This window comes from Quercus lobata, chromosome 4 (genome assembly GCF_001633185.2).
Source record: "Quercus lobata isolate SW786 chromosome 4, ValleyOak3.0 Primary Assembly, whole genome shotgun sequence".
NCBI classification, from domain to species: domain Eukaryota; kingdom Viridiplantae; phylum Streptophyta; class Magnoliopsida; order Fagales; family Fagaceae; genus Quercus; species Quercus lobata.
In genome coordinates, this window is record NC_044907.1 from 12,185,067 (window position 1) to 12,212,648 (window position 27,582).

The window sequence follows — 27,582 nt, forward strand, 5'->3', positions numbered from 1 at the left end:
CCTTCAACCATTTTCCTTTGAATCCTGATATGAGGACAGGAGATGCCACATTACTAAAAAACCAAATCTTGTTGAACTTCAAGTAGGTGATGCTGTATTGCTATAGAAACAAATAGGCTTTTTCTATCGTTGTGAAATTGTTTTCAAAATGTTTGATGCTCTCAGTAACTTTCATCTAATACTGTTGTACTACAATCTTATTCATTTTGGGTTCACCAAGCAGCATGATCGAGCCCACTAAGAAACAAAGCCCACATATGGGCTTGTCTTTGTTTTTTTTTTTCCATGACCGACAAGTGTTCCAAATTTCAAAGTCAAGATGTGCTATTATTATGAGTCCGTGTCCTCCTAGAGTACTAGGCGTGTTTAGGAGGCTAGCAGCATGGGTTTTGCATATAAACGAGAAGAGATAGCAGTGTGACCTGTGAGAAGAAGAAGAAAAAAGTAGTGTGTTTGAGAGTAAAAAAAACAATCAGATTTTCTTTATCTAATAAATATACAAGAGAAGATTAATTTTGAGTTTCCTCTTGGAGAAAGTTTTTCTGATTGCTGCAATCATGGGGATATGTTGCATGTATTCAAATTGAGTCTAGATCATATAAATTCTTATATAATAAAAAAAATGATCTCATTTTCGTTAACTAAGCTCAAAATTCATCCACGTTTATATAAAGCTGTGTAAAAATGTGTGATTGCTATATTTTTTAAAAGTGAGTATGTAAAATAGAAAAAATAAATTCTTATGTTAAAATAGAAATTTTTTTTGCACCGAGATGATACAAATGGTCCTAAAGAGAGATATATTATTATATTTGGTATGGATTTTAAGTAAGACATGCATAGAGGATATATATTGTAATAGATTTTATGACAATGTATTTCTCATTCAAGGAAAAAGATTTTTTCACTTATATTTATGTGTTCTTATGCATAAATGATATCTTGACTTGATAATTTTGTTGATAATATTTTTGGGTGATTGATTAAAATTATTAGTTGATTTTCTTAATTAGCACAATATTAAATTTTGACCCAACACATACTAGTTCTGGTCTTTAAGCTTTTAACTTCAACAATTTTCCTTTTGTCTTTTTTCCTTCCAGACCTAAAATCCTTCCCAGCCGTTTCCATTACCAATATACCTTTACTTTTTATGGTTCAATTTTGATAGTAGTAGTGAATTCCTTATTGTCACTAATATGGTGGTCAATTGTCCTTTCCCAACCCGAATAATATCAATGGCCATGACCTAATAACATCTCTTGAGCTCCCAAGAGGTGGTGAAGATTCAAACCCCATATTATATATATAATATATGTTTTAATAGTTACAACTAAAAAGGGAGATTTGAATCCAAGATATATCTGTTGAAAACACTAAAATATATCAATTGAGTACCAGGTTTATGATAATTCAAACAACATTATGCATATGATATGTTTGTAAATGGAGGAATTTAAGGGCATTTAATATATAGAATACACATTCCACCAAGGGATCTTGCTAATGAAGATTTAGTTCCCATCATGTATGTATGTTGACAAAGTCTAAAAGTGAAACAAAATCTTTCAACATTTCAAAATACCCTTATTATGAGTTATAGTGAGTCACAATGGGTATGAGTATAATTTTTTTTATTTAATTTTATTTTGACATATCATAGGTTGACACTGCAATTTATTATGAAAAACTGAAAAATGTGAGATTTTGTTTTTTTAGTAGAAGAACTCAAGTATGATGTCTTTATAATGTTTCTACATAATGTTTATACATTTACAATCTTTTTCATAATGTTTCTATTAAAAAAAATATTTTTCATAATTTTTGAGACAATATATTATAATTGGTGTATAATAAAAGTTTGTATTAGTAGTGAAAGGTATAAAAAAAATAATATTTCACCGATTACAACTTAGTTTTATGATTAAAGTTTTTATATCTTTTGTATCAATAACATTACACTCTATCAAAAAAAAAAAAATTTTGAATAACCGGTTTGTCTTTTGGATATGCATGAAAACATTGACCAACTAAAATAGAATAGCAGATAGTGGATATCACATCCGAACATATAGGGGCATGGAAATAGGATCATTCTTTGATTCTTTCTTCTTTTTATTTATTTATTTATTTTTGAAAATATCAAGAGCAAACAAATTTTTTTTTTCTATAAAGAGAAAATGAATTTAAAACTTTTTTTTTCTTTTTATTATAATTTATTTTTAGAAAGGAATGAATTTAAAACTTGAAAGTACCAAGCGAAAATTCCTAGTTTGGGCCTGGTATATATAGTATCAGCGATTCAGTGGGCAAACCATAGTATCCTTGAAAAAGATCCATTATTGTGTAGTCCCGCTGGACTCTTCTCTGTATGGTCCTTATCAAGCTCTTTCCTCTTCTAATCCATAGCTCCAAGCCTCATTCACAGGTATAGCCATCCGTAAAGGCGTAAGTAGTGAGTGCAATTTTTTTTTTTTAAAATCATCTTTTGTAGAAATTTCTTTTACTGTAATTGTTGATGATTTGAATCTCATATTTTTGGGATAAATCTACTGTTTGGGGTTTTGATTGTAATGTGATTTGGATTTGCAATTGTTACCCAATTGGGTGTTTGGATCTGTAATGTTGTCATGTAAGTTGTGGTTTAGGCTGAACTCGTGTAATTTGGGGTTTAGGTTGTAATGTGTTTTGGATTTGCTTTTTTTACCCTATTGGGTGTTGGGTTTGTAATTTTGTGAAAGTAACTTGTGGCTGGTGAGTCATTATGTAAAGCATGGCTCATGATATGTTTTTTATTGCATATAAAGTGTTTGTTTAAATGCTTCTTAGGCCACAATGAACCAGATCCTTGTCCAACTTTCTGAGACAAAGCCAAATCCTTATTTTGCAGTGCTATAAGCTTTTTTTTTTAGTGAAGTATTTGTTGTTTTGCAGTGAATCTATTATTGATTTAGCAGTTTCCATTTATTTAAAGCCTAAGTACTTGTGAGAGTATTACTGGAATTCACAAGTAAATTTATGTAGCTTATTAGCCCTTTTAGGGATGTATTTTCTTATATTTATATGCTACAACAATGCATGGAAATGCATCTGTTGTACTCAAATTGCACCTCCTCCCTTTGGAAAGGAGGCAATGCTTAGCTTTTGTTTCTTTATTAATTTTTTTTTTTAATAAATTTGTTATGAAGTTCTTTTATTATTTTTCTTTGGAGCTATTTTTCAGGTAAATGCCTGTTTCTTTTGTTTTGTTTCTCAACCACTTGGTCTTTGTTACTCCTTATATGCAAGTATGTTCTACAGTCAAATGTCAAATTGATGGTTTCTTGGTGAAAGTATACTTTTCAGAGAGTGTTGGTTTTGGATGCTTACTTTTACTCTTACGTTTTTTTGGTTTATTACCAGAGAGGCTTTGTTGAGGCCCATGCTGAAGATGGTTTACTAGAAATATTTGGCCTAAAGCAAGGGTGACATGCATCTTTTGTTATGTTTAAACTCATCTCTGCCAAACACATTGCTCAGGTGCAGTATCAAACTTGAAAGTCTTATATTGTTTATGCTATCGTGTAAAGTTCTAACTGCTCAAGTGCTAATATGCAGCCTTGTGTAAACTTGAAATTCTTATTCAAAGTTTGTGGAAATTAAGCGGGTCCCTTTTCAGTCAGCTATGATCAGTGGAGAGTGATATTGGTGCCTTTGTTCCATTTAGGTATAGCTGGGATTCATGTAAAGCAGGCGAATTACCTGAGGGCTTGTATTGTAAATTATATTTCTGTGCCTTAGTAACTGTGTATTTGGTGTTGTATCAAAATCAATTTTTAGTCAAAATCATAAGTTGGATGGAATTTATTGTCCTTATGTCAATTAAAATTACATTATTTCACTTTATTTTTGTCATTCCTGTTTCCTTTGTTATATAATGTTGTGAAGTGCTGCTTATCTTTTTGGCATGAATATTTTGCAGCAAACGTTGCAGCATGAATATTTTGCAGCAGAAGATGCAGATGAATAGCAACTTGGATAACTTAATTGGAGTGGTTCCTTTATGTCATTGTGATGCAGATGATAATTATAGCTTGTAACAAACATTGTTTTTAAGGATGAGATTTGAATAATAAGAGCCTGTTTGGGTAAGCAATTTTCACAACTCAATTCTCAGTTTTCATAACTCATAACTCAAAAATGGTGGGACCCATAGCAAAAAGGTTGTTTGGCCAAACGATAATTCTATTTCCATAACTCTGTTTCCATCACTCAATTCTCTGATTTTTGAGTTATGAGTTATGGAAACTGAAAACAACATTTTGTTGTTTTCAGTTTCCATAACTCATAACTCAATGACATTTCCGTAAATAAACACACATGAGGGACCCACAGCCGCAACTTTTGACTACCTTTTGACTTTTTTTTTTTTTTTTTTTTTTGGGTTGGCGTTGGCTGTTCGTACTTTTTTTTTTTACTGGTTCGTCTGTTCTGTTCTATTTTTTTTTTTTCTTTAGTACCTAGACTCACCAAACTTAGTGAGGAAAAAAAAAAAAAAAAAAAAACCCAGACCGAACAGCCAACCCAGGAGGAAAAAAAGAAGAAGAAGCTGCTGGTTAAAAAAAAAAAAACTGCACTGTGACAAGCGTGGGCCCTCCAAATAGTGTGAAAAATAGTGAGTGATGGAAACTGAGTGATGAAGGCAAACGGATGTGAAAAATTGAGTGATGAGTGATGAGTGATGGAAATTGAGTGACGGAAATTGAGTGACGAAAAATGCTTACCCAAACAGGCCTTAAAGCATTCAGATTATTTCCAAAATTCTCCCCTCCATGTCTGGTACAAATTCTTGTAACTTCAAAGTACATATGCAATGTGAATTTGCAAATTCTTATAATTTCAAAATACTTAATGTAATTTGAGTTTGTATTTTTATTGCCGACTATTATTGACTTTATTTTTAAGAATTATTGGATTTGGTTATCAGGTTAATTACAAGGTAATTCCCTTGATCATGACCATGAAGCAAGACCATTAACCATAATAACACAATTCTCACATTTACTTTGTATACTATATTGGGGAAAAAAATCATGGAATTCAACAAATCTTCTAAATGAATTTGAAGGTTATTACATTAAAATTGGACAATTACACATCAAAAAAGTGTTACCATAATATGCATTTCTTCCAAATGCTTCCAAAAATTACAAGAGACTAAAATAAGACGAGACATTCTTTTAGTTCAAAAATCATATACATTACAAAAAATAGGTGTTTTTGTGACAATTTTTTTTACTGGTACCGTTGCAATTCTGGCTTCAATTGCAATTCTGGTTTCAAAGTAGAGAATAATTGTAATAATAAGTTTTCATTGTCTTCAACTATAATAAAAAATACCTTATAAACTCTCTTACTTAATTCATTGTGGTCATTGTCCATGTTTTACTTTTGTAACTTTTCTATGTAGTTGACAAACTAATTTAAAGAAAAATAAATAAATAAAATGTATAAAGTAAGTAATCATTGAGAACAAGAAACTAAGAGACCGTTTGGATTCGGCTGAAAAAAACTGCGTTTACGTTTTGTCTGCTTTTTTTTTTTTTTTTTTTTTTTTTTTTTTTCACGCGTTTTGGGTGTTGCGGCTACTGTTCATATACTGTTCAATGAACAGTAGCCGCAAACTTTGACTTTTCAAATTTTTTTGGACCAATCACAGCACATCATGTACTGTTTACGGACCCACAAATTTCACTTTTCAGCAATTTTTTCATTAAAAATGGGTCTCACGATACTATTCACACATTTAAAAATTATTTCGCTACAGTGTTTTTCAGTTTTCAGCTGTATCCAAACGGACCCTAAGCATATAAAATTAGTACATAACTTTCCATGGGCTCCAAGTCAAATTTGAGTAAATCTCTAAGTACAAAAAGTAGTTTCTTTCAAACTAAAGCAATCTAAAAACAAATTCACTTTGGTAGATGAAAACCAAAAAGTAAAAACAAAGGATTCCTAAAAGAAAGCTAGGCAGGAAGGCTTCAATGTAGAAAGTATAATTGTTTTCACAAATGAAAGCATCAGCAGACTTATTTTTCAGCTATTCATTGAAATATCCTCCTGATTTTTGTAGTTGTGAAACCTTTCTCTCCATCTCTGCTTATTTGCTTCTCTAAAGTCTGAACTTCTTCTGCATGATGATTGAATATCAAAACTAAATAATGTATGAATATAATATATATCACCTCTGCTCATTTTGCTTCTTTAAAGTCCTAAACTTTTTCTAAATAATGATTGAATATCAAAACTAAATAATTTATGAATATAATATATATATATATATATATATATATATATTCATCACACGATTAATACAAAATAGCATAAGTGAAATTTACAATTATTAATAAACATCACAGGTGAACTCCAATATGTCTAAGCACTATTAATAACATGTCCAAGAATGAGTTATGATAATTAAATCAAGCTTTTCTGATGGTAATAAGCAAGTTTCATGAAGGTCTATACCAAAATTCTTTAAAAATATCAGTCTTTTCATTGGGAAATTTTATCAAACAATCGGAGTACAGAAGGAACGAGCCAGAGTTGTTAAGTCAATTGGCCATGAATTCTAAAATACCCAGTACAAAAATAATTCAAGACACATCAGTCCACCAAATACTAACCATAATCATCAAAGAGATCAACATGAGTATCAAAGGAAATCAAAAATAAGCAAACACAAATAAAAAATTAAATAATAAACAATTAAAGATACCTATGGCAGAAAATTTTGTGGGAGAAGAAACTCTAAGAATTTCATCTGACCAACAGTAAGGGAAAGTAGACTCACCCATTCATTGCTTGAATCTTGGAGCAAGTAATGTCATCCTTGTTGGAGGAACAACATACCTCTCAGGTCTAGAAGTTTTAGATAATTGGATTGCTATTTGTCTATCCACGATGCGATGAGGAGGCGAGGGATTGCAGGGGAGGAAACGTGGAGCTGGCCTGCGGCAATGAGCAGGGGCAGTGTTGAAGTCTCCATCGCTGCCGAGTAGGAAGTTGGAAACGATGACCCAAATTCGGCAGGAAAACAGTTTTTTCGGTGTGGGGAAAATGACCCACAACCCATGGAAGACATTGATATTGTGATTATTTCATGTTTGGAAAAGTTTCAATGCGAAAATTTCAGTTCAGTTCCCTCCGCCCATTCACATCTAAAATTTGAACTTGCTCTCAAAAAAGAAAATTTGAATCTCCTCTCAAGAGTCAGAACTGTTGGGTTAAAAAGGACGGCTATAAACGTTAGTAGGTTGTAATGAGGTGACATGACAATAAACTTAGAGCATCTGTAACAGCCGGTGCAAAAAATATGTCATTTTATTATATTAAATGTCTATTTTATTATTTTACAATATCTTATTTATCATATGTTTTATAATTCAATTCTATACATTAAAATAATATTTACTATATATTAAAATACATTATTTTGGTTTATCACATTTATCTGTACCATTGCAAATTTGCAATATCTACTAAGAAACTATTTTTTGTGTTTGGTATGGAATACGTGCCAAATATTTAGTATTTGATATATATCCCGTATTTACTGTAGGTGCTCTTATGTCATAAATTTTTTAATGACCTGTCTTCTTCTTATTGGGCCGGACAACAAGGTCAGCATGCTGACCTTGTAGTCCGGGGCTACCCGATAACTTTTCCTCTCTTAGTTTGTTGCATCTCTGACTCTCTCTTCCATATCCCGCAGTTTGCGCTGAAACCTTTCCATAACATTTTCTTCTGTAACCCTTTTGTTCTCATTGTCAGGTTCATTGAAGCGTTAAAAATAATATATATATGGAGAAGTATCTGAGAGAAAACTTTGACGTTGAATCGAAGAACTCTTCCGATGAGGCCCTTAGGAGATGGAGATCCGCCGTCTCCATGGTCAAGAACCCTCGCCGCAGATTTCGCATGGTGGCTGATCTCGCCAAACGTGCAGAAGCCGAAAGAAAACGAAGAAAACTACAGGTTTCATTGCTTTTTTATTATATATATATATATATATATTCACAATCGATCATTATGTTCCAGCTTTATAAGAAACCATGTTCATATCATAAACCGTAGATTTCATTCCCTTGATAACGAAAATGAATGGTTTTGTTTGAGATATATATGCAAAAGTGTTTAAATATAAGTTTGTGTTCAAGTTATACTTAGTATGAAGTTGACAAATGTGAAAGTTTTATAATAATTGTTCAATAAAATATATTGAGCGGCCTCATGAACGGTGTGGCTTTTTGTTTGTTTGTTTGTTACTTTCTGTTTGGTTGTTGAGAAAAAGAATGGGAATGAGAGGAAATACGAGGTTAATTAAGGATTTTTATGGCTTGTCTAGTTTTTGGTTCTTAGTTTTGAGTCTTTTGACAGAGGTGGATATGGGTGCAATGGTACAGTAGTGACGTGGGTGGAGGGTTATAAACTTTTGAGTACTGGATTTTGATTAATGATGAAAAGATTTTAAGATGCGAAAAGTGTTACTTTTTGCACCACCATTTTCCCAGATCAGAACAGAGTTTTTGGTGGATTTCTGTTTGCATTTGAAGAAGCTGATCGTACAGTTTTCATGTTAATGATTGTCTGATTTGTATTTCATTTTACAGCCATAGATATTTAGGTTATCAATGCCATCAAATCAACACAGAAAAATAAGGATTTTGTGCAATTTCAGCTTAGTTTCTTGGATGGTGATGTGCTCAATACTATTCGTTGGAGGGTGGAGAGTTGTTGTTCATTGTTTGATCAAAGACGTTTGACAAAACTTCAAGAGACTTAATGGCTTATTGATTGGAATAGATAAAAGTCGAGAAATTTGAGAAAAGTCATACAATATACTCACAAGGAACAATGATAGAGTACTATTCCCATTGCTTAGTAATGGGAAATTATTTACTGCACCCAGCATATTATATATTATCTTTTCACATGAAGAGGGTCTATTGCACTTAATATTCGTATTTCAATGAGGAAAAATGCGTAATATACCATCATAAGAGCACTTGTAGCGGTGTTCGCGGTGCGGTGCGGTGGGGTTTTGGGTCATTTTTAGTACCGCACTTTGCGGTGCGGTTTAACTAAAACCATAACTGCACCGCACCTTGTTTTTGCGGTCACATACGCAGTGCGGTGTGATGCGGTTTAGAGTTTAGCTAAAACTATAACCACACCACACTTCATTTTTGTAGTCACATGTACGATACTATGTATAAGATGCGGTTTGAAGTCAATATATTTTTCAAGTTTTGGGTTTTTCCTACTCAGCCAAAAACTAATTTTTCCTTTTTTTGGGCCAAGTTTTAAATTATTGAACTAGTTTTCTTTATTTTGGGTTGGCTTTTCTAGTCAACACTTGCTAGGGTTATTAACCTTTTTTTTTTTTTTGAAAACTAGGGTTATTAAACTATTAATAGTATATTTAATATTAAAAATAAATAAATAAATATATTAATATATATAGAGAGGGTACGGTGCGATGCGGTGCGGTTTGTGAGGTTACCGCAAATCGCACTGCACCATGTGGTGCGATGCGGTACGGTGTATTATTACTTGCAGTGCAGTGTGGTTACTCCATTTTGAGGACAGTTTTGGTGTTGTTTTTGCGGTTTGTGCGGTTTATACGATTTGGTGAACACCCTTACTTGTAGTAGTGGAGCTAAATAGTTATATAACCATTTTAGCTCCACCAAAACACAAAAGACACCCATACAACGGTGGAGTTATATCTATATTTTTTAGCTTCATTACTACAGTGCACATCTATCTATGACTGTGCACTATAGCTTGGAGCTAAAATTTTTTTTTTTTATTTAGTCGAAGATTAAAATAATTCTTTTGTTCTCACCATGCCTCTCTCTTTAGTCACTCTCATCTATCTAAATCTCTCTCTCATCAAGCTCACTCTCTCAACTTCACTCTTTCAAGCTCACTGTTTAATCTCCATCGACCCGACTCATCCTCAATGTCGCCGCCACCGAAGCTTGATGTCATTGACCCACTAGTCGTCCCAAGCCGCTGATCAGATCCACTTCTCTTTCTCCGATCAAACCCATCTGCTGATCAGACCAAGCCGACCTAAGCCCCAAGCCGCCAATCCATGCCTTCGACCCACGCCTCCGCCTAGTCCTCCATCTCAACGCTCACCCAACGCCAACAATCCTGGGTTTCTCTGGATTTCGTAGGTTTCATCGTCGATCCAAGCTTTGGGTTTCTCTGGGTTTCATTGTCGAAGTCGCCGCTACATTCCTCAACCCATTGCTTTGGTTTTTCATTGATCCAAGCTTTGTTGTTGTTGTTGTTGTTTTTTTTTTTTTTTTTTTTTTTTTTTTTTTTTTTTTTTTGTGAATTTGATTGCCGTGGTGTAGGTGTTGCCTGGTGGGTCGGGTGGGTGTGGGCTTGGTTGATTTTTTTTCTTTGTTATGGGCTGTGGTGGTGGTGGTGGTTGTGGTTGTGTGTGTGGTTGTGATTGTTGTTTATTGTAGTGAATATATTATTTTATTGTAGTTGATGTATTATTTTATTGTGATGTTTATATTATTTTATTGTTAAAAGCTAAAATAGATTCACTTCTCCACTGCTATGGATGCTCTAATAGGCAATGTCTATTACACACTTGTATGCATCTGTACAATTGTGTAAATGCACTAAAATCGTGACTCTAAATCATGTTTTCAAGTTTGAAATTGCGAATTATGTCACAATTTCAGCACATATAACAAGTTTTCCTCCACATGACGTGCATATGCATAATTTTTCAAAAAGTAAGTGTGATTGTACGATTTTTGTACACGTTTGCTCTGGCGGTTGGGTCAAACAAATGGGTTGTGTAAGAACATTGCCAGTGCCACCATGTCTTTGTCTTAGGATTTTATAGGTGCCGTCCATTAATGGTGTATTCATGTGCTTAAAAGTTCTTAGAGAACTTTCATACATCACTGCTCGTATCCCTTGACCAAGATCACGCGTTTTCATTCCTGTTTTTTGAAGTAGGACACTTCGTTTTTGTTTTCTCATCATTTGGCTCATTGGCTGCTCCAAATCGTTCAAAGTTTCTCATTTGGTGCAAAGTTTTAAGTAGACAAGTTGACATTGTTTACGTGAATGTGAACTTTTTACTTTTATTTGTTTAAATATGAGGATGACTTATCTAAAAAAGAAAAAGAAAAAGCTTTTGCTTGCCAAAAATGACTTCCCTCTTAAATTGGTGCACGGTATGATAAAAAAGTAGTTGCTTGTTCTCAAGGAATGTAACTCATTGCTTATGTAGCAATACAAGTAAAAGAAATCCTAGTTTCAAATTTATTTATTGTCCTTTACTTTTAAGCAATCTGATGGCGATGGAATTCATTCAACTTTAGCAAATTTGTTTACCAATTTCCTAAAGTTGACTGGTAATTGGAAATTGTAGCTTAATTAAGCAAGTAATAATTATAATCTACTAGAAAGGGACACCTTTTTTTTTTTAATCTCTCTCAGAATAGAATGATACCCAAGGGGGAATAGATCCTACATACTTGGAATTGATAACCAAGCTCTTGCATTTTTCTACACTTTGTTAATTTGGAAATACAGAGGGAATGTCCTGGTTATACTTAACTGCATATAGTTGGCTTGAAAAACCAATACCGTGATCCACAAAAACAGGTACTTGACCATTATTTTATGTTATTTGTGATATTGCTCAATCTGAAATTGAATTACACAACTGTACATAAGAATAATAGATTGATACCTTGGATCGATAAAAGAAATTTACATATCTAAATGTCTTGGTCTTCATGTTGTCACGTTTTACTTTGAAAACATTATCTCTTGATTCTTTATATGATACTTAATAAACAAATTCACGGAACTTTCCTAGTGAAGTCATCACATCCACATGCATCAATTGGTCAGGGCTGCTCATTGGGCAGGCAATGTTGAATGACAAATGAAACTCGATGCTTTTAGTGTATATTCAAAGTTTTTTAACAGTTTGGTACTTGATATATATAAAAATGTAAAGTGGATCCAATAGTGATAAAGTTGGTCAATACCACATGCAATGTGTTGTTTTGTTTTAATTTGCAGAGATCTTACCTAGTATTAGACCCACTCAAAACTTTTACAGTATTTGGTGCCATTTTTTTCTATGCTTCAATAATGCTACCCACGACTTCATCTATGCTTGTGGCTGAAAATTCTTTCCTCTTCTGACCGCCAACCCATTTTCTTGAATTTCTTTGACAATTATGAATTGCTTTATGGAGATTGACTAGGATCATTCTCAATCAACACAGGGTTATTAGCTATTTGGGAAAATTTGTTTATATCATAAGGCAGACAAATATATAATGCATAACTGTAGTATTGGTGATAAATATCATTACTGTTAGTTCTATGAAGTATTTTTCGGGTTTGTGGAAATGTTATTAGTTACTGTGAGTGCTGCATAGCAGCTGTCATGTATTCTTATGTGGAAAGCTAGCTGCCAAAATGAATAGGCTTGACTCTACTCAAACCTAACAAACCCATGTGTACATGACAACATTGAATGCAGGAACCTAACTAAACAAAGCACTAATATAACATTGAATGCTTGAACATTTTTGTTGTTTCATTTGTTGGTTCCTGTTGTGCTTAGCTTGAGGGACTTCTATTTTACTTCTAATACAAGAGGTTGAGTTTTGATGAGATGGCAAGTGCTTTCCATCAAAAGCGACAAATTGCGGATTCAAGTCTAAGAATCAATCTATCCAATAAATTCAGAATAAGGCTGCTTATCATGACCTCTTCTAGACTCCGAAAAAGTGAGAGCTTTGTGTACTGACTACAACTTTTTTTTTTTTTTTTTTAACGAGAAATTTGAGAAAAAAGTGGCAGGTTTTATAACCTTTTATTAAGTACCAGAAAATAAGAACAAGTAAATTAATTACTAGGTCTTGGGCAAGCTTATAGGATTAGTGCAGAGGACCATAGTCTAGAAGTATTTTTCGCAAAACATAACTAAGACTAGCCTTATGTTTTGATATTTCCGGCAGGAGACATAAAACCAAATTTAAAATGGTAAAAACTCTCCCGTAGTTGTGCTCCATTGTTTTTGAAAACCTAGAATAATACTTTAAACGGACGAAAACCATGTCAAATCAGCAATCCAAGTTCCAAACATACTATGCCTTTTTTTTTTTTTTTTATAAGGGTGAAAGATTGACTTTTATAACAAATGAAAATGGAGTACAACAATACGCAGAGAAAGACCAGATATAGCAAGGCAAGATTACAAGCTTTCTAGGAAAATCAAAGAGGCTACAAAAGGGGGATTAACTCCCTTCCATAGTGAAGTAACATTGCTCTGCCTAGCATTCTGGGCAAGCTCATGGGCAACCCTGTTGGAATCCCTTTTCAATTGTTGAAAACTACAGCTGGAGAAGGTGTCACGGGCAAGCTGGATTCCTTGAATGAGGTGGCCTACTTCGCTGCCAGTGATGCCTTCATTGATGGCTTGAATGACATTCAGTGCATCAGATTCAAAGATGACTTGGGATAGCTCAATTTTTGTGCTAGAAGAACTCCCTGCTCAAGAGCAATCATCTCCATAACTTCTGCAGAGTAGTGGGAGTGAAGAATCTTGCCAAGTGCAGCAGCGGGGTGGCCTTTGTCATCCCTAATAATGATCCCGATGCAAGAATGGTTACCATCGTTGGTTGAGGCACTATCCACATTAATTTTAAAGTGTCCTTTGGGGGGCTTCAACCAACTTTGTGGGGAAGGCCTTTGAGGGGGGGGAGGGGGGGTCTGAGGTTGTTGCCGCCTTGTATTTAGCTAGCATGTTCCGCCCCAATTCCAAGATTTGCCTCGGGTGGGAACCAAGCTCATCATGGAGAATATGGTTTTCGTTGAACCAAATTGACCAGCCAATAGCAAGGAATGATTCTAAGGCACTCAAGGAATGGTTTCCTCAGACCAGAGGTGCTATACCTGACTGGCAAAATCGCAAGAAAGTAGTGCATGGTGGATGGTTTTAGGTGCCTTCCCACATATTTGCTAGGTACCTTGAGTGCTGATGCCTCTGTGGCCAAGGTTCTCAAGGGTGGGGAGACCATCGACATAAGCTCTCCAAGCAAAAAATTTTATTTTTGCAGAAAGTTTTAAATGCCACATGTTTCACCATAACGGGGTTCTAGGGTCTCCCAAAGAGCTCTCGCCGTCCTCCAAGTTGTCAAGCAGCTTATAAGCAATGTGGTAGGCACTTTTCACAATGAATTCCCCTCTCTTGTTTCCCAACCAAATGATGTTGTTGTCAAGCAAGTTGTAGCTAAGGGGGATTTTGAGGATAGTCTCAACCTCAAAGGGGGGGAAAGTAGCTCTAAGTGTTTCCACTTTCCACCATCTTGTGTCTTGGTCAATGAGGGTAGAAACCATGGGATATTCATCAGTGTTTCTGAGTGGGGAGATAACTCTATATGTGGATGGAGTGGGCAGCCACCTAACATCCCAGATGTGGATGAGTTTTCCATTCCCAACCCTCCATCATGTACCTTCTTTGATCACCCTCAGGCTGCTATGTATGCTTCTCTAAGAATATGATGGTGAAGCACCAAGCTTCGCATTGAGAAAGTCCCTGGTTGGGAAATATCTAGCTTTAAGCACTCTAGCCACCAAAGAGTTCAGGTTTGAGAGAATTCTCCATGCTTGCTTGGCTAGCATTGCTAGGTTAAACGCTTGAAGGTTACAGAACACCATACCTCCCTTGTTCTTTGATTTACACATCCTTCGCCAACTAACCCAAGCAATTTTCTCCTCCTGACCTTTTTGACCTCACTAAAAATTCCTCATCATGCTATTCAAATCTTCACAAAGCCCCTTTGGGAGCAAGAAATAGCTCATGGTGTAGGTTGGCACGACTTAAGCTATTGCCTTGATCAAAATTTCTCTTCCTCCTATTGAGAAAAGCTTCCCCTTTCAACCAGCAAGCTTTTGCCCCACTCTTTGCTTTATATCAGCAAAAACAAATGACTTTGATCTACCAATAATGGAAGGTAAATCGAGATATTTGGTGTGGCGAGAGTCCTACATTGTTTCCAAAGTGGCAAGAGTATCATCTTTCATTTCTTGGGGTATGTTTAACGAGAAGAAAATTGAAGACTTATTTGTATTAATCTTCTATCCTGATGCTTCCTTGTATCTCTAGAGGATTTTTTTGAGCTCCCAGCATTCACTATTAGAGGTTTTGTAAAAGAGAATACTATCATCTGCGAAGAAAAGGTGGGTTATTTTAAGACAGCCCTTGCAAACCGAAAGGCCATTGATGAACTGGTTCCTTGCAGCCACCTGGATTAAGCTTGATAGGCCTTTAGCACACAAGAGGAACAGACTTGGAGATAAGGGATCCCTCTGACATAGGCCCTTGGTTAGGGTTATGTTCCCATAAGTTGCCCCATTGATGATGACTAAATAAGAAACTGAAGTTATGCACTACATGATTAAGTTGATCCATCTTAGGTTGAAGCCCATTCTTACCATGACACTTTTGACGAAACTCCACTTAACTCGGTCAAACGCTTTACTCATGTCAAATTTAATAGCCATAAAGTTATCCTTACCAGAAGTTTTATGATTTAGATAATGCATGAGCTCGAATGCAACTAGAATATTGTCTGTGATAAGTCGGTTAGAGGTGAAGGCACTTTGGTTTTCCGAGATGAGCTGTGGGAGGAGTGCTTTAAGGCGATTGGTAAGTGTTTTTAAGATGAGCTTGTATATCACATTGCAGAGGCTGATTGGTCTGAACTCAATCATGCGCTTGGGGTTCTTAGTTTTCAGGACCAGGGCAATGTTGGTTTTGTTTAGGTCTTCAATTGGGAGGCTATGGTTCAGCACATTTAGGACCATATTAACCACACTATCACCAACAATGCTCCAATACTTTTGGTAGAACACAGCAGACATGTCGTCGGGCCCTGGGGCTTTTGTGGGTGTATTTGTTTGAGGGCAGCCAGCACTTCTTCCCTTGTGAAGTCTTTTGCAAGCTCGGTATTCATCTCCTCTATTACTCTTGTCGATATGGTAGCTGTGGTTTCTTCTATGTTGCTCAGATTGGAAGTGGTGTACATGGCTTCAAAATAGGATGTAGCTATTCGAACTAAACTCTCCTTCTCGTCGCACCAAACCCCATTATTATTCCATAGTCCTGAGATTGTATTCTGCTTCCTCCTCTATGAGGCTTGGGCATGGAAGAACTTAGTATTTTTGTCTCCCTCTCTTAGCCAGTGTGCCTTTGATCTTTGCCCCCAATGTAGCTCCTCATCATCATGTAAGTTATTACTTTCCCTTCTTAAGCTATTAATTTCTGCACTCAAAGAACCATCTCCATTTTGCTGAGCAAGCGAGGACAAAGCTTTCCTCTTATGCTGGAGCATTTTCGGAATCTGCCCAAACATAGTGGAATTCCAGGCAGCAGGTTCTGCTACACAAGCTGTAATGTTTTGGGCCATGCCTTCTGGGGTATCAAGGCTACTCCCTATTCCCCAGCACGATTCAATGACGGATTTTCAATCCTCCCTTTTAGCCCATATGGCTTCAAAATGAAAACGCTTACCCTGGGGTTGGTGAATTTTGGAGGGATCGGTTAACAGCAGTGCACAATGATCTGATGTTGAATCAGTTAGGTGGTGTACTTTTGTCGTCCCAAAATTGGTTATCCAATCCGTGGTGGCCAAGGCCTTGTCCAACCTCAGACAAATTCTAGCTTCCCCCCCCCTGCATGTTAATCCAAGTGAAATCTGGCCCATGGTAACCCAAGTCTTGAAACCCACAGTAATCAACCACGTTCCTAAAACCTGACATTTTTGTTGGGATCGAGTGACACCTCCAAATTTCTCTTCCATAGACAAAATTTCACTAAAATCCCCAAAACAGACCCATGGCAATTGAAATTGATTATGGAGAAAGGCCAAAAGGTTCCAGGATTCATACCTTTTGTGGGTGTCTGGGTGGCCATAAAAGCCAGTGACTCTCCATTTGAAGCCATTGTCTATTTCAGTGACCACTGCATCTATATGGTTCTTAGTATAGGACTTGATTTCTAGATCCACCTTTTTGGACCAAAGGAGGGCTAGGCCTCCACTCCTGCCGCTGCTAGAAACTATAAGACCGTTTGCAAAGCCAATTTTGTTTTTGATTCTGTCCATGCGCATTGTTTTCGATTTTGTCTCGGATAGGAAGATGATTCTAGGACTCCATCGCCCCAACATGTCGTGCAGCGCTCTAACTGACCGAGGGGTCCCAAGTCCTCGGCAGTTCCAACTCAAGGGATTCATGGCTCGTGGCGGTGCTGCCTCGCAGCCACCGCCGATCCCTAACAAGCCTCAGCTTTGTTCTTGGTATTGTGCTCGCATCTTCTTTTGTTAACACCACTGCCTTCATCTTCCTCAAAAGCTGTCTTTCCTTTGCGCTTAAGCCCTGTTATAAATTCCTGAGCAGTGAGGTCTTGGGCTTGGACTTTCCCTTTTTCTCTAGTAATTTTTTTTCCATCGTCCTTTCCCTATTATAATATCCAAGCACTGACCCAGAGTGGGCTCTGCGCTTACCTCAACATTTGTCTCTGTTTGTGGGCTAATCTTAGTGTGCTTTTCAGGACTGGTGACTTCCTTCATCTCCGCTTCAAATTGGGTTGGTTGGCCCACTAGGGATAAAGCATCATCTATTGCTTTTTTCCCGCCCTTGTCTTTTGAAAATGCTCTGGAGGGTGCAGAGCTGTCCGCACGTGCTTCTGATGTTTATATACATGCACGTGGACTTTGCTAATCTCATCGTGCTTATGTTGATATTAGCAGAAGCTAGAGAATAATTTTGATAATCAGGATAAGGCTGTGGAACTATGTTAATTACAAATAGAGTTGCTATGTCAGTTTCCAATACATATTCTCAACCGCATGCATCATGTAGCTTAAATTTTATGTACAATACCAAATGCTGCATAAATTACATTCCTTTGCTAGAGACTTGTCATGCTCTCATAACTCTCTTATACTACTTGTGGCCAGGAAAAGATACGAGTAGCTGTATATGTGAACAAGGCAGCACTGCAGTTCGTTGGCACTATAGAAGGTATTAAATGCACTGTAGTATTGTAACATCTAATTCATCCAAAATTCTATATCATTTCTCAACTATATATATATTTTTGCTTCATGCAGATAAGAAAACTCATTACAAGCTCTCCAATGAGGTCAGGGATGCTGGTTTTGGCATTGAACCTGATGAACTAGCATCCATTGTTCGAACCCATGATAGCAAAGGTTTGGTAAGTCATGGAGGACTTGAAGGATTAGCAAGAGAGCTCTCTGTGTCTTTAAAGGATGGTGTTGTTTCAAGTGACATACCTCTCAGGCAAAATATATATGGTTTAAACAGATATGTTGAAAAACCTTCTAAGAGTCTCTGGATGTTTGTCTGGGATGCACTACATGACTTAACTCTAGTTATTCTCATGGTTTGTGCCGTGATTTCTATAGGTGTTGGAATTCCGACTGAAGGTTGGCCAAAGGGTATGTATGATGGGGTAGGAATATTACTTTGTATATTCTTAGTAGTGCTTGTCACTGCAATAAGTGACTACAGGCAGTCTTTACAATTTAGGGACTTGGATAAGGAAAAGAAAAACATAATTATTCAAGTCACCAGAGACGGATATAGACAGAAGGTTTCAATCTATGATTTGGTGGCTGGTGATGTTGTTCATTTATCTATTGGAGATCAAGTTCCTGCAGATGGTGTTTTCATTTCGGGCCACAGCTTATCAGTGGATGAATCTAGTTTGTCAGGTGAGAGTGAGGCAGTGAATGTAACCCAAGAAACGCCTTTTCTTCTGGCAGGTACCAAAGTGCAAGATGGGTCTGGTAAAATGCTAGTGGCATCAGTTGGCATGAGAACAGAATGGGGAAGATTGATGGTTACTCTAAGTGAAGGGGGAGATGATGAGACACCACTGCAGGTGAAGCTTAATGGAGTCGCAACCATTATTGGGAAGATAGGTTTGGCTTTTGCTGTGCTAACATTTTTAGTTCTGACTGGAAGGTTTTTAGTGGATAAGGCACTTCAAAATAGGATCACAGTGTGGTCTGGTAGTGATGCACTGAAGCTTTTAAATTACTTTGCTATTGCTGTGACTATACTAGTTGTTGCAGTGCCAGAAGGACTACCACTGGCAGTGACACTAAGTCTTGCCTTTGCCATGAAAAAATTAATGAGTGATAAGGCACTTGTGAGGCATCTCTCTGCATGTGAGACAATGGGTTCTGTGAGTTGTATTTGCACGGATAAAACAGGAACATTGACAGCAAATCATATGGTGGTGAATAAAATTTGGATATGCCAAAAAACTACTGAGATAAATAGTAGAGGAAGTGAGGATGTACTGAATATTTCACTCTCAGAAAAAGTTCTTAACGTCCTTCTGCAGTCGATATTTCAGAATACTAGCTCAGAGGTTGTCAAAGGGAAAGACTTAAAGAAAAACATCATAGGTACTCCAACCGAGACTGCACTAATGGAGTTAGGCATGCTTCTTGGAGGTGATTTTAATGCTTATCGTGAAGAGGATAACATAGTGAAAGTTGAGCCTTTCAATTCAAATAAAAAGACGATGTCTGTGCTTGTGGCTCTTCCTGGAAGTGGTGGATTTCAAGCGTTCTGCAAAGGTGCATCAGAAATAATTTTAAAAATGTGTGACAAGATTGTTAATGCTGAAGGGGAAGCCATCCCGCTATCTGAAGAACAGAGAAAGGACATCACAGATGTCATAAATAATTTCTCTTGTGAAGCTCTACGAACTCTTTGCTTGGCCTTCAAGGATATAAAAGACATTTCTAGTGCAGATAGCATACCTGAAGATGGTTATACATTAATATCTGTTATTGGAATTAAGGATCCTGTGCGTCTTGGGGTAAGGGAAGCGGTTGAGACTTGTTTAGCTGCTGGGATTACCGTGAGGATGGTCACTGGTGATAATATTAATACTGCTAAAGCCATTGCTAAGGAATGTGGTATCTTGACAGAAGATGGTATAGCAATAGAAGGGCCAGATTTCCGCAATAAGAGCCCACAGGAGATGAAGGAGATAATCCCTAAACTTCAGGTTTTATAGTTGATTAATGAACTTTTCTTGAACTCTCAAGTAGCAGAAGTTTCTGTGATTGCTTATATTATGCGTGTAGGCAATGCCTCAGTTTCTATAATTGCTTATATTATTTGTGTAGGTAATGGCTCGATCACTGCCTTTGGATAAGCACACCCTAGTAACCCATTTGAGGAATGTGACTAAAGAAGTTGTGGCAGTGACAGGTGATGGGACCAATGATGCTCCTGCATTGCATGAGGCTGACATTGGACTTGCTATGGGTATAGCAGGAACAGAGGTTCGTTCGAGACCTGATTTTATCATATGCAACATTTGTTTCTTATGTTACTTAGATCAGTTACCTTAGTTTGGTTGTTTGTTCCAATGAAATGTTCTGTGATCGCTGATAGTTGGCCTTGAATGTTAAATTGTTCTAACAAGTGTTTTGTCATCTTACTTTCAAAAGATGTGATTGAGTCTAAGATTATTGATTGAATCGACAAGTAACATCGAAGTATGGAACTTTTATTGGCTGAGGAATTTGTCAAAGTCTATAAGGACGATTTTTCATTTTCAACACTAAACAAATCATATAAGAAAATATACGAGCTCGATATTACGACATCAGTTTCTATCTATTATTGTTAGCTAAGCATCTTCTGCTTATATTGCATTCTTGCAGGTAGCAAAAGAAAATGCAGATGTTATCGTCATGGATGATAACTTTTCCACTATAGTGAATGTCGCAAGATGGGGTCGTTCAGTCTATATTAACATTCAAAAGTTTGTACAATTCCAGTTAACAGTTAATGTTGTTGCTCTCATGCTCAACTTCATTTGTGCATGCGTTTCAGGTGAGTCCTATGGTGCTAAGCTTTTAGACATTCAACTTCTACTTTTCTGTTGGTTACTCTATGTCTTCATTCAGTGCATGTGGCTAATAAATCTTTTGAAATAAATTTCAGGCTCCACTCCTCTCACAACCGTACAAATGCTTTGGGTAAACTTAATCATGGACACTCTTGGCGCCTTGGCGCTGGCTACAGAACCCCCACATGAGGGGTTGATGAAAAGACCCCCAGTTGGGAGGGATGAAAAATTCATCACCAGGATCATGTGGAGGAATATTGTCGGACAGAGCATCTTTCAAATTCTTGTCCTTTTGATTTTTCAACTTAAAGGGGAGCAGCTTCTAAAGCTCACTGGCTCAGATGCTGATTCCATTCTCAAAACATTCATATTCAACTCCTTTGTGTTTTGCCAAGTATGGAAGCAGCCTTTACCTCTATTTTCCATTGAAGCACATGCATTGTGCACATTTGCACTATCTACAGCACATGTTATCCCATTTTTGTGTTTTATATTGGTTAACACATTTTGTTTTCAAAATTCTGTTGTAGATAGTTTTAGTTTGCCTTTTGCTTGTCTTCATAGTTTTCGGATGCTGATAACTCATTCAGCTTAAGAAACCCATCATAGAATTGCTAATTCCTAGACTTGTTGCATTTTGTTATGTGATCTCTCTTTTGCCTTCACATGTGCTATCAGATTCAATGCCAACAAGCCAAGGATGCATTACAATAAAACATTCCATCTTACTATAGCCAAAACCATAAAACATTCGCTTTTCCATTTTTAATACCGATTAAACAATGACTTATGTTGCTTTTCTTTCTTTTCTATCTTATATTTTAGGTATTCAATGAGATAAACAGCCGCGATATGGAGAAGATAAATGTTTTCCGTGGCATCTTTGACAGTTGGATTTTTTTGATTGTCATTATCTCCACAGTAGCATTCCAATTCATAATAGTCGAATTTTTAGGCACTTTTGCAGATACCGTGCCACTTAGCTGGGAATTGTGGTTAGCCAGCATCTTAATTGGAGCTGCAAGTTTAATTATCGCTGTTGTCCTTAAGTGTATTCCTGTTCGAGAGAGCAAGCTCATTGTTGAACATCATGATGGTTATGAACCACTCCCTACAGGTCCAGAGCTGGCATGAAAGACTAAGATGGAGTTTGTAAAGCATTTAGTGTGTGTTTGGATACCGCTTATTTTGCTGAAAACTGAAAAATTATTGTTGAAAACAATAAAAATAATAATTTCTGAATTACTGTTTACTACTAAAAACACTGTTCAGCACTGTAGCTTTGCCTTAATGCCAATGGCGACTCCAAGAATATTTTTAGAGGGGTTATTCAAATTTGTGTTGAAGAGGTTGATAAGGAGCTCTTAGTAAATAATTTTCTTTTCATCTTGATCGTTATGATAATATTGATGAGATCTTTCGTAACCTATGATCCAAAGGAAGATTTTTTTAAGTCAACACGAGTTCTTTTAGATAATAAATCTTAGGTAGAAGATAAATCTTGTGGTATATGTGACTTCCTTATCAAAAATTTATTCATAGTATTAGCAAAAGAATTAAAGATAAATTATAAGTTCATTGAGTATATGTTTTCCTAGCATAATGAAGATATTAATTATTATTGCTAAGATTAAATCTTGTAAATTATCTATTCTCTATTACTATAATAAAGTTATTAGTTATTGTTGTTAAGTGAATTTTAATTATTATTGCTTAGAATACTCTAATTCATTATTTATTAGTTTTTGTTGTTACTCTTTTCAATTCTTTTATTTAACAATTGAACTCAATTGTGACAACTTACAGGTCTTTGTAATTCATTAAGAAGAATTTTGTCGTGTTTTTTACATTACTCTATTAAGAATTCAACGCAACAATACAATCATTAAAAAAAATGTCTTCACTCTTCACTGTCTCACGTCCCACTTCCATTATCTCACACTTAATTTTCTTTTAGTATTTGTCAGGGGCGGTTTTTTGCGCGTAGCCGCGTACCTTTGGAGGTGTGGCTTTGCTAGGCCCGGATTTGTTTTGGGGAGGTCAACCCGGAACTCGACATTGGACCACATAGACCAATACCTACCGGTGTATTTTTAAGCCTACAAAATAGATAAAACCCAAAGTCTTAAAATCATGATAATAGTTGAAATAAATAAATAATATGCTTAGCATGATAGCTTTGATTAAATGGTGAGCTAATATGTTATTATTATGTTTATTAAATGATGTCCAATATTAGAAAGTGTTTAATTAGGTGTCCAATGTCCAACAATGGGATGAGTCTAATAGTCCATGTCTAGTTGCGGTTCATGATTCATGTTCAACATGATAAGGTATGTCCAGCAATGGTCCATGTCCAAATAATATATGTCCAATGATAGTTCATTCCAAAAATATGTGTCCAAGAGTGGTTCATGTCCAAATAATATATGTCCAAGGGTGGTTCATGGATTTATTAATATGTATGTTCATTAATGAAGTATTAGTGAAATCATGTTTATTATATAGTGAGATGATATTAAAAAAACTTGAGTCCAGCGGTAAAATAATAATGAATTACCATATGCTTAATAATGTAATTTCAAAGATGGAGAAAATATTGACTTATCTTTTATGTTTCTGACCCCAACTGTGTAGCAGCACTTCATTCTTTATATGATTTGTGGCTCTGGCTGTTTAGCATTAATGGGTTGATAACCTTCATGTTCTTCATATTTTGTAGCTCCAACCGTATAACATTAGTGGGCCTTAACATTTCAGCAACATGAAAAAAGGGCTCCAGCAGCATAATAACATTAGTTGAGTGTTATAATGACAATGAATAAAATATACTTGATAATATAAATTTGAAAACAAAATATGATGACTTATCTTCATGTTTTGCAGCTCCAACCATATCACATCAATGAACTTAATGTTTCAACAGCATGATGAAGTGAATTCTTTCATGGTGACTTCATGTCTGAAAGGGAAAAATGGGTGTAACTGGAGGGAGAGAGAATATGTCTAGCGGTATGCATAGGTTGGTTAAGTTCATCCTCTTTATCGTGCACTTAAATGATTTTCCCCATGTAATGCTCTTTTAGTTTCTTTAGTTAAATATGAGTAATGTTGCCTTCCATAAGAATGACTATTAGTATTGTAAGTTTTTGCCTTTCATAGGAAGGGCTTTTGATAAAATAAATATATGCCTTCCAAAAGAAAGGGCTTTTAGTAATAAGTTCTTGGAAGAGTGTTTGATATATTTTAAGATGTGTGGGGATGATAAGAAATATATATATAATTTTGTGAGATGTGGTGTTTGTAATATGTATAGGAATTATATGTAGATACTTTGTTGGACATGGATCTTGTATATGTACACTTTGTGAGACATGAAGTTTAAAGATACATAAGGAGTATGTATGGGTATTTTGTAAAATATATGGAAGTGTGAGATAGATGATAGGAAGGTTAAATATAGTAAATAGATGAGATTATAGCTTCTGTTGAAGTGGTTTTTTGTGTTATGTCATAGGTTATGTTGCTTTCTAAGAAGGGAGATTTTGTATAAGAAATAAAGAATGAGATGGAGATGTGTTTTTGGGCAGCAAAATGATGATACTTCAGAATAATAGAGTGTGGAGAGATGGATAGTGTGCAATGGTGTGGTGTAATAGGTGTAATGTAATGGTTTTATTTAAGAAGAGATATCTTTTTAAGGCAGATGGAGAAGTATGGGGAAGTTTAGAGATATGTGCAGCAAGATGAATGAGGTTTCAGAATTATTGAGGATGAGAGAGGTATCAGAGAGGGGGGGGGGGGGTCCTTTAGTGTGTAGCTTGGTCCTCTTTATATAGAGCCAAGCTATGTAACTAGATCAAAACTAGTTGAAGGGAAACTTAGCAAATCAGGAAAAATCTTTGACAAAGTAAGTGGTCTTTTGTTTTTTGGCCAAAAGAAGAAAGTTTGAGACTTAAAGGTGTTGGAGTTGCTGTATAGAGTTGTCAATCATAGCTGTCACAGCTGGCTGATGACATCTTTTGTTGGAGGACAAACCTTGGCATTAAATTCATGATTTGGCTAAAGATGGCAAGATAATCTTAATGGGATCCTCTTGTTTCTGGTACCACAGCTGCTGGGATTGGGCATTTATGGGTGGATGACATCATTTTAGGACGTGTCAACTTGCTGGAGCTTCTGCAGCTTTTGCTAGGGCTGTCACAACTTTTGCAAAAGCTGTTTGCAGCTTTCGCTGGAGCCGTTTCAGCTTCTGTAGAAGTTGTTGCAGCTTCCACTAGAACTATTACAGCTTGTGCAGAAGCTGTTGCAGCTTTCGCTGGAACTGTTTTTGATGTTTTCGGCTAAGTTTTCTCTTTTGGAAAATTATATGCTTAGTCCATATATAATTTTGGTAAGTAATAGACTAGTTGGTTGATAGTTGATGAAGTTTTAGAGATGTAATTATGGTCTTTTTGTATCTTAACCAAATCTTGGACAGTAAGGAGAGCATTTTAATGCTAGATATGAGATATTAATATATATTTAGCCATGTGCTTGGAATTGATTTAGATGATAATAATATAATTGATATGAAATAATATAATTACATTTTTAAACTTATATTATATGATGAACATTAATTTTTATGTAAAGAGCATGGAGAGTTTTATCATTTTAATTTTAAGTGTTATGTGATATGAGAGGCTTACCAAATGTTACCTATTACATACTAACCCGTTAGAGTTCAGGGAATTGGAGAAGACATGCCAAGCAACATACTTTCCTTTATCAACTTTGAACCATTGGAGCATTACTGAACATACTTCTTGGCCCTCCAAACCACGACTCCCAAAATTCCCCCAATGAGACTCATGAGCTTAGATCATGAGCTAAAAATGAGATGATGTGCTATGAGCTTGAACCATGGGCTTTGACGCATTTTTTGTATATATATGGGTTCTTTTAGGCTTTAGAAGAGATTTTCTCAAAATCCATGATAGTGTTGACGTGGTGTGGGTCGCCAATGAAATGAAGCTATGTGGCGTGAAAAATTTGTCTTCAACAGTGTTTACACTTTACAGCTCATTTAATTGTCTTTTTTTGAGATTTAAGATCAACAAATTACTAATTTTTGTTGTTGGACTAGCTATTTTTTTTCTTGAGATTTTATATCAAATTGGTTTGATGTTGGGTTTTTTCTTTTTGTTTAAGAAGGCCAAGATAAATTTTAGCATTGAATTGATTTGTTCTTTGGACTTAATTTAGGGGTTCAAAATTTTATTTTAAGGTATTCAAAACAAAAATATTTTAAAATGTTATATGTAAAAAAAAAAATCACAAGTCAGGGGGTTCATTTGAACCCCTTGAACACCATGTGGCGCCACCACTGCTTAATGCACTGTTCATGTCCCATGAACAGTGCAAGAAGCGCTGGTAAAAAAAAAAAAAAAGGCAAAACGCAAAAACGCGAATGCCAAAATGTGATCCAAACGGAGCCTTAATCCTAAAAGGAAAATGCTAAAATTATGACCAAGTGTTTTACAAATTGATGTAGCAATGAATGTGATTGGTGAATTTTAACAACCTCTTAGATGAAGGCTTAAATTATTTTTTTTGTAATTGGTGACATATTAGTTTTTGATAAAATGTGTAGCATCCCCAACATCACTCATCAACAATGGTGTTGACTTAGCTACCTGTACGTACTTTCCCATTGATAGCCTCTTGAATTACTTGCATCTTTACATAAACCAGCTGTTAAAGATTCTTCAATAATCTCCTCTTATTTCCTACTCTTTCGTCACTCAGGTTGTATATTCAATTCATTGAGTTTGTCTTGTGGAAAACTACAGGGTTTCTTTCCTACTTGCTTATACTTTTTGGCAGTATTCATTTATATTCAATTGATTAGTTTTTGATTGAAAAATGAATAGTGGAATGACTTTTTATTGGCAATCGTTTCTTACAATTTAATGTATAGCTAAAGCCCGTGGCTTGTTATATTTTAGTGATTTCTTCAACTCATTTATAAAATTTGCTGCGGCAGAAGTTACCACAAATTGATTCAACCGCACCACATTTACGTCCTAAGGCTAAAAGAGATCATATAAGTGCTTGGCTCTACAGAACTTCCTTTAAGACAGTCAAATGCTTATCATGGACCCAAAATGAGCTAAAAGAAAACAGACAAAGAAAGTTGCTGTCTTGAACCGGTTTAGCAATTGAACGTGCTCGGTTTGCAAGTTTAAGAGGTTTGGGAACCCAACTTGCCATTCATATGGATTGCTTCTCTCAATCAAGTTGGCTCTCAATTCATGCTCAAAGTTGGGAATGAGAAGAATGCGTGAACCTTTTTTCTTTGAAGGCAAGGAGAGGGAAGAAATGAGAGAACTCTGGAGTCACTTCAAACTCATGCAATGCATTGAGGATAAATCCATTTTCCATGGAGCAGTAGCTCATCAGCAAGTGAATTTCTATACATGAGATCAATAATAACTCATCTATTAGTTGCTGTCACTGGAACTATTTGCAACAGTTCATCCTAGCAGCACTGACTGAAATTTCTACTCGTGAGTTCAACCGATAGC

General features: G+C 35.9%; 1 protein-coding gene and 2 long non-coding RNA genes across 4 annotated transcripts; 2 read left to right on the forward strand and 1 right to left on the reverse strand.

Moving 5' to 3' along the window:
• Positions 1 to 2,231: 2,231 nt before the first annotated feature.
• On the forward strand, positions 2,232 to 4,207 carry LOC115984029. Of its 2 annotated transcripts, XR_004090338.1 has the most exons (4): positions 2,235 to 2,428; positions 3,403 to 3,519; positions 3,598 to 3,706; positions 3,962 to 4,207. It is a non-coding gene; the product is annotated as an uncharacterized LOC115984029 (long non-coding RNA). The 2 variants fall into 2 exon arrangements; XR_004090337.1 differs by having other exon boundaries at positions 2,232 to 2,428; positions 3,403 to 3,706.
• Positions 4,208 to 5,849: 1,642 nt separating this feature from the next.
• Positions 5,850 to 7,267, reverse strand: LOC115987752. The gene is made up of 2 exons (XR_004091205.1): positions 6,833 to 7,267; positions 5,850 to 6,169 (listed from the first exon to the last, which is right to left on the reverse strand). It is a non-coding gene; the product is annotated as an uncharacterized LOC115987752 (long non-coding RNA).
• A 471-nt stretch (positions 7,268 to 7,738) lies between these two features.
• Positions 7,739 to 22,384, forward strand: LOC115987798 (calcium-transporting ATPase 4, plasma membrane-type-like). Its single transcript, XM_031111408.1, has 7 exons — positions 7,739 to 8,016; positions 18,069 to 18,132; positions 18,222 to 20,161; positions 20,283 to 20,441; positions 20,826 to 20,997; positions 21,109 to 21,407; positions 21,839 to 22,384. The coding sequence occupies exons 1-7, from the start codon at positions 7,843 to 7,845 to the stop codon at positions 22,145 to 22,147; spliced, it is 3,117 nt and encodes a 1,038-aa protein (XP_030967268.1). The 5' UTR covers positions 7,739 to 7,842; the 3' UTR covers positions 22,148 to 22,384.
• The last annotated feature ends 5,198 nt before the right edge of the window (positions 22,385 to 27,582 follow it).